The 7,500-nt window shown below is 41.4% G+C and overlaps 2 protein-coding genes across 2 annotated transcripts in view; both read right to left on the bottom strand.

The window, feature by feature from the left end:
- Positions 1 to 3,252, bottom strand: part of LOC138959859 (uncharacterized) — a 16,833-nt gene extending 13,581 nt beyond the window's left edge. The window contains exons 1-3 of the mRNA XM_070331507.1: positions 3,161 to 3,252; positions 2,559 to 2,609; positions 1,805 to 2,015 (exon numbers count right to left, since the gene is read on the bottom strand). Of these exons, the coding sequence (XP_070187608.1) occupies positions 1,805 to 2,015; positions 2,559 to 2,609; positions 3,161 to 3,164 (266 nt within the window). The 5' untranslated portion in view covers positions 3,165 to 3,252. The remainder of the gene's footprint in view (positions 1 to 1,804; positions 2,016 to 2,558; positions 2,610 to 3,160) is intronic.
- Positions 3,253 to 6,883: 3,631 nt separating this feature from the next.
- The window catches only part of LOC138959858 (uncharacterized), a 7,126-nt gene continuing 6,509 nt past the window's right edge, over positions 6,884 to 7,500 (bottom strand). Inside the window, exon 6 of the mRNA XM_070331506.1 lies at positions 6,884 to 7,500. This exon is cut by the window's right edge and continues 1,790 nt beyond it. The gene's annotated coding sequence lies outside the window, so the exon portion shown is untranslated.

The raw sequence follows: 7,500 nt of genomic DNA, 5'->3' as shown, positions 1-7,500 counted from the left end.
CTGCAGTTTAGAATGAAAACATCGCCGCGGCCATTTTGGTAACAAAAGATACAAATGTGAGCTGGTGACTGAGCGATAGTTACGATACACATGTACTTTTGCGCATCCGTGAACTCGAGAACTCATGGTACCTCTGTGCTATCGAGGATTCAAACCTGTACTATCGGGGATCCACTAAGGTTTCCGAGACTGTGTTTTGTCTGTATTGAAATGGTCTGGCGGAAGAGCCGATTCTTTCATGTGCATAGGTAAAATGACCGTTTTTTGGTACCTACTACCCCTCTGGGTTGAGTTTGTTTTGACCTTGTGACGTAGGATCACGTGATGTTGTAGGCTGGGGCCGCTCCATTCGCTGATGTTTGTTGAACAGAACAGACGTGTTGTCTAGTGGGCTGACATTTCTGCAGCGCTGTTTTGCGTGGCGTGTCTGCCGCGGGCGGGGAGGATAACAGCAATGTGAATTTTCTGTGACGGGTATGTTATTCATATGCTATTCTTTTTGTACAATGGGTAAAACAGCATTAAAGTATGCGGGTTGTGACATGACATGCTTTGGGAGGATTTATTTGAATGTTCAAGTAGATTGTTTTGTGAGTCGAATGTTCGGGAAAATTGTTTTGTTTATTGAATGTTTTAGAAAACTGTATTGTAGGCATGTTATTTAGAAGGAATGAAGTGTTTTGTTGTTGTTGGAGGATTTAGTTTGTGGTGGTTGAAATTGTTGAGTTGTTTATGTATGCTTACGGCGTGCATTCTGTGTTTTACAGAGTGGGCGGAATGTGCGACGGGGTTTCAGTTAGATTTTGTAGATGGGGTTTTGTAGATCTATTTTTGTAGATGGGATTTCTTTCTTTCTTTCTTTATTTGGTGTTTAACGTCGTTTTCAACCACGAAGGTTATATCGCGACGAAGATGGGATTTAGTAGATTGAGGATTGTTTAGGGTTAGAACAGAGTTTAGAGTAAGGATTCAGGGTATTGTTTGTTTTGTTGTTGTGTTTTAATTCTAAAGTGTGGATCTAGAATGTATTTTGGAGAGCAGTTTTAAAGTGAGGTTTGTTTTGTTTTGATCTATTTCTGGAGAGGGATTAAAGAATATTTTTGGAAGTATTGTTCCGGATGTTAGTTCGGTTCGGTGACCTGGTTGGTGGGACTCTTCTCTACATTAGGGTCTCTGTATTGTTATTGTTTATTTGTGTGTTTTTGTGAAACAGTTTAGAAGATTGGAAGAAGTTTTTGTTGGATGTAAACCCTCCATTTTCCCCACATTTTTCCTACAACACCGTTTGGAAATAAAAGAACCTGGTAATATAACCGGTGTCATTTGTTTTGACTGTTTGAGTTTAGAGAGAGAGAAAGGGACACTCGGCTTCATTTGGCACTAGGTTACACAGGTAAACCAAGCCAAAATGGCCACCGAAAGCATTATTTTTCTGTAACCAACGACACAAATGACCAAATTCTGCTCACCTTTTGAGCTGAATGTGTCATTTAATGTCACTCGAGCCGTTCTTTGCCTTGATACTAAAAGTGACTTCTATCTGATATAAAAACAATAATAGCGTTGGGTAGTGATTTTTTAATTGCAACGCTAAAGTTCAACATTACAAGTAGTTAGCTTTGAATACACATCGTTAAAGTTGCAGATATAGAGAATACTACATGGCTTGCTGGGTCGTACGCGATTTCCACGAGTTACTTTTTTAAATATTGAACTACATGATATACACACGTGTGGTTTGAACTATATTGTTATCTCATGAGTGGTCTCTCTCACGTATGTAGGTTAAACCCGTCATCATTACCTGGGGCCCAGCCTGCCAGCATCACAGCGGTCAGGCACGTCGTACTGGACGCGGTACGCGTGTAGCTGCCATCTGCTGACTCCCTGCGCAAGCTTAAATCCCTTCACGCAAAAGTTGGCTGCCGGTGTATTCTGGGTAAAGGTTACTTCGGATTTGACCCCGCCGGAAGAGAACTGTGCCTTCAGCGTTCTGGGCTGTTGTGACGTGGCCGCTTTAGTGTTTAACAGAACAAAATGGTAAAGTTGCCTTCCTTAGCGTATATATTGTTAAATGAATCACAACAGATTTGTTCACACGTTTGCGTGGGATAAGCTTTGTATGTTAACGTCCTTTCAACCGATATTGCTGGGAGGGACATATGGAATAAGAGCATCTGTCCACTGGGACACATTCCAATAATCAACGACGTGTTTGCTTTAAGAGCCAAGAGGACATTTTGTTATTTGCTGAATTAATGTTGCAACTGACACCTTCGTCAATCTGCGACATTAAATTGGCCGAGAAAGTAGGCAGGCTGTTATTGATGTTATGTGAACAACTAAAGTATTCCATTCATGTTTTAGACTTAACACGATTAATGTTTCTAGAAAGCTATTGCTTGTGTGTGGCTGTTGAACTATTGATTTATTAACTGAATACTATATTACTTGAAAACAAGCTGGACAGGTGACACCAAAAACTGAAAAAAGAATAGAACTAACTGTGATCAATCTACTTACGCAAACACAGATGTTATTGATGAAATAGTACCCACTTGCAATGACGTATACACTGAAGAAGCAAAGGATAGGTGAACATCTCCAGTCTGCACAACCAAAGCACATGTCAATGTAGACATACATCATCACGTGGCCTACAATATGCACAGATAACAAGCTTTATCTATCCTACCATGTCGAAGCGATTCATTCAATTTTTTTCATTTTATTTACTTTATGATCGAAATATTGCACAACTGACAGAATGGCCTTTTACAGTGACACGGGGTGGGACATGAATGCCGTCTCTGCATGGGGCTGAACAGACAGTTGTCCCGTGTTCGCCCCGGTCGGGATTCGAATCCGTGACCCCAGTGCTCTACCAACTGAGCTACCCGACCCCATTGTTTCAGTCATGAAAGGAAACAGTCGAGGGTATGATTCAATAGAATAAAACAATTTCCAAATGAAACTGAAAAAAACCAATTGAAAACATGCTTATGAGTTTCAACGCTCGAACGCACGAACACACATACATACCCCCATCCCCCACCCCCAAACACACACACACACATATATATATACACACACACACACACACACACACACACACACACACACACACACACACACAAACACACACACTTACAAACCTTACCCATCTTTGCGATTTTCGTTCAGTCCGCTCTCTGGAAGCTCCTTCGCTAAGATTGCCGTGTCAAGTTTTTACAGTGTAATTATACTCAGTTGTGTTTTATTGGCCAGGATAGGCCTAATGACCAGTCGCCACCTGTTCAAGGAGAGTTATTGATTTGTGCGTAGATGCGTCTGTCGCTACATCAGAACATCGCTCTTTTTAAAGCAATCATGTTGTGTGACTTTTCCCCTGAAGTTGCATTGTGTTTGAGTGGAACGTTAGGCGTAGGAGAAGCTGTGGGTGTGTGTGGGGGTGGGTTGGGGTGGGAGTGTGTGTGTGTTTGTGTGTGTGTGTGTGTGTGTGTGTGTGTATGTGTGTATGTGTGTACATGATGTGTGTGTGTGTGTGTGTCTATCTGTGTGTGTGTGTGTGTGTGTGTGTGTGTGTGTGTGTGTCTTTTCTTCTTTATTTGGTGTTTAACGTCGTTTTCAACCACAAAGGTTATATCGCGACGGGGAAAGGGGGGAGATGGGATAGAGCCACTTGTCAATTGTTTCTTGTTCACAAAAGCACTAATCAAAAATTTGCTCCAGGGGCTTGCAACGTAGTACAATATATTACCTTACTGGGAGAATGCAAGTTTCCAGTACAAAGGACTTAACATTTCTTACATACTGCTTGACTAAAATCTTTACAAAAATTGACTATATTCTATACAAGAAACACTTAACAAGGGTAAAAGGAGAAACAGAATCCGTTGGTCGCCTCTTACGACATGCTGGGGAGCATCGGGTAAATTCTTTCTCGTCCCAACGAATATGGGACTCCCCCTAACCCGCGGGGGGTTGTGTGTGTGTGTGTGTGTGTGTGTGTGTGTGTGTGTGTGTGTGTGTGTGTGTGTGTGTGTGTGTGTGTGTGTGTGTGTGTGTGTGTGTGTGTGTGTGTGTGTGTGTGTGAATTACACCAGTATGTTGTGCATACAGAGCAATGTTTTTGACACTATCGTTTGTTGTCTCAATCTGCCACGCAGTCCAGCTAGTCCATCGTGTTAAAGAAATCTACCTCCATTTTGGAGATGGGCAAGAAAACCCAACTTTTTGCAGCAGAGCATATGAACTTAATCAACACGAACAAAAAGCAATCTCTTCAAAATTCAAACAATAGTAACAAAAACAGTGCTCGGTATGCATAGCGATACGAAGAGCAAACAGAACATAATACAGAATATCTCAACGGTTTTCTGTTAACGTTTTGTAATCTTTCGTAACGCAACAGAGCCAAATGTGATTTGTTCGCAGCTTCGTATGCTTAGAAAGTAATTGTGCCACTACTTGAAACTCATACGCGTATCTTCAAAAACACACTGTTTTTGACCAGTGCAGTATGTTTTTGACCAGTGCAGTATGTTTTTGACCAGTGCAGTATGTTTTTGACCAGTGCAGTATGTTTTTGACCAAAACACTGCCCTATAGAATGATCCTATCGATGAAATGCTGCAATAGTACCATCCACAAGGATCGTTTCAGGAATTTGTGTCGTAGTTCTGAAAAAAAGTTAACTGCATTATTATCAGTTTCTTAAGATTTGCGGCAACAGCAAACAAAGGGTGAAATATCAGAGGGACATTATTTGTCAGGAGTTGGGATCGATTCTCCACATTCGAAGTAATAACACGTCCATAAATGTCAAGTGCAAGTCTTATTCTATGATGGATCTGACACTTTTTTAGAAACGTGCAAACGACAGTGTCCTGTGTGCCATTCAATGCTGTCGACATCTGTGCTTGCTGCATTAAAACAGGACATTATCAAGAAATGAATAGTGTAAAAGGAGATTAGAAGTTCATACCAGTCATAAAACTGTCCTGTAAAATGGAGATCGCAAAAGGAATCAACCCACAAGAAAAACAAGTCGCGTGAAGCGATATTAAAACATTCAGTCAATCTGTAGGCATCAAATAAAAAGATCAACACCAACAGGACGGCTCACGTAAGAAATCGACAAACAGTAACACAAACTCAATCACTCCGTCACACACACAGTAAGTATACCGTCGCGATATAACCTTGAACGGTTGAAAACGACGTTAAACACCAAATAAAGAAAGAAAGAAACAGTAAGCATAAGTGATACGGTGCAAGAGTGCGAGACACTAGATCTAGATCTGTCTGTCTGTAGCCTACTTACGGCGGGGACACGACTGCCAGATGGCCAGATCGACACTGCGCTTTCGACAGCGCTTCCTCGCGCAGACATTGGAAACACGCTGTGCAGATTAACCTGTAGGAAATCTCCTTTGGTATCTTCTTTATCTATTTTTCTGGAGCTACGAAACCGAACAATGTGAAATCATGAGTCGTCTTCTCCGAATCGGCGAACTGCAGCTCGGTGATAACTGTATCTATACCACAATCCTTCACGCTATCTGACCTAACCTTGACCCCTGACCTGGTCTACATACCACACACGACACAAACCAGTCCGCTGTTTCAGGCAGGAACAACCCCCCCCCCCCCCCAAAAAAAAAAAAAACCCCACCACCACCCGTTTTCTTTGGATACACACTTTAACTATATACGTGCCGACGAAATGTTGATCATTGCTTCAATACTTTGAAGCTGTTGCTTGAATAATAACCAAGTAAAATTAGTATTTCGGTGTTCAGTCAAATGTTAAAGTTTCTATCACACACGCACACACGCACGCACAGACAGACAAAGTTTAGCATCGCATAGGCTACACTTACGTGAGCCAAAAACCAGTCACCGCCGAAACTACATTCAGATAGTCTCGGCTAAACTTCCCCGAAGACCTAGACGGGTCACGCTCGTCTCCGCGAAGCATGCGAACATTATGCTCGACCTATTTTCTTTAATTCTGAGCGTGTTTTTTTTTTAAGTAAACATCACACATCTATACAGTTTTGAATTGAGGAGAAAACAATGCAATACGTTTTTTAATGTGTTTTTAATGACAACTTTAATGAGCAAACTAATCAACTAATTTTTAAGCTTCTGAGCTGAAATGCAATACCAAAGTCCAGACTGAGTAAAACATTGCTTGACCAGAATTTCAATCAATTTGATTTATAAAAAAAATGAGGGCGTGGCAGTGCCGCCTCAACAATCACAAAAAGCCGGATATGACGTCATCAAAGATATTTATCAAAAAAACGAGACAAGTTTGGGGGGATATCATATCCAGGAACTCTCACGTCAAGTTTCATGAAGATCGGTCCAGTAGTTTTGTCTGAATCGCTCTACACATACACACACACACAGACAAACATAAACCAAGACCCTCGTCTCGATTCCCCGTCTATGTTAAAACATTTAGTCAAAACTTGACTAAATGTAAAAAGGAAAGTCAACCTGCACACACGCACATATACACAAACACATATTTATATCCACACACACACACACACACACACACACACACACACACACACACACACACAAGCACACACGGATGTACGTACGCACGCACGCACATGACGCGCGCACACACACACACACACACAATCACATATACATACACAGACACTAGCACACGCACTCACACACGCACACACACATAAACACACACACACACAAACACACACACACACACACAAACGCACGTACACACACACACACACACACACACACACACACACATACACACGCACACACGCACACACTCACTGAACAAAATATATTTAAACTAGTCACAAGTGATAGAACAATAATCTTTCTCTTTAAATCAGTGTTGGACGCATTTAATACAATATAATACAGAAGCCAATAGCTGTTACAATTGTTCAGGGTTTGTCTTCTACAGGTACTGGGATTAGCAAAAACAGAGCCTTCACAGTTAGATGCGCGTGAGTTGTACACAGCAAGAAGGATTTTAAGGGGGACACCCAGAATATGAATAATGCGTGTACATTTGAAAGGAGGAATGTGTGTAACTAAGAAATACATGTTACTAAAACGACGTTTAAAGACAAATCAAATACTGAGCCAGCTTCCTACTATCCTTTGGGACAGTTCTGGCAAATGTGACATAAAGAAAAACAAAAAATGTTACTGAAAAGAGAAGGCGACACCAACAAAACCAGCTGACTCTCCCACCACTCAGCCACCCAACCAACCGAACAACAAACCAAAAATCTGGCTACGAACGTACTACCATAATGCATAGAACAAATACAAAAGTTCCACTAGATATGACAATGTGTCATAGCGTAATACAGGCCTATCCTATGCTATCAACATCTAATAACTCTCTAATGACACTCACAGCTGTGGTCAACAACAACAACAATGCATTGAAGCAGCAAAAAGGATGCTAGAGAAACTGTCGCAAGTTCCTGAACG

Source organism: Littorina saxatilis, linkage group LG2, assembly GCF_037325665.1.
Source record: "Littorina saxatilis isolate snail1 linkage group LG2, US_GU_Lsax_2.0, whole genome shotgun sequence".
Classification (NCBI taxonomy): Eukaryota; Metazoa; Mollusca; class Gastropoda; order Littorinimorpha; family Littorinidae; genus Littorina; species Littorina saxatilis.
Note: the sequence above shows the minus strand (reverse complement) of the source record. Positions and strands in the feature narration are given on the sequence as shown.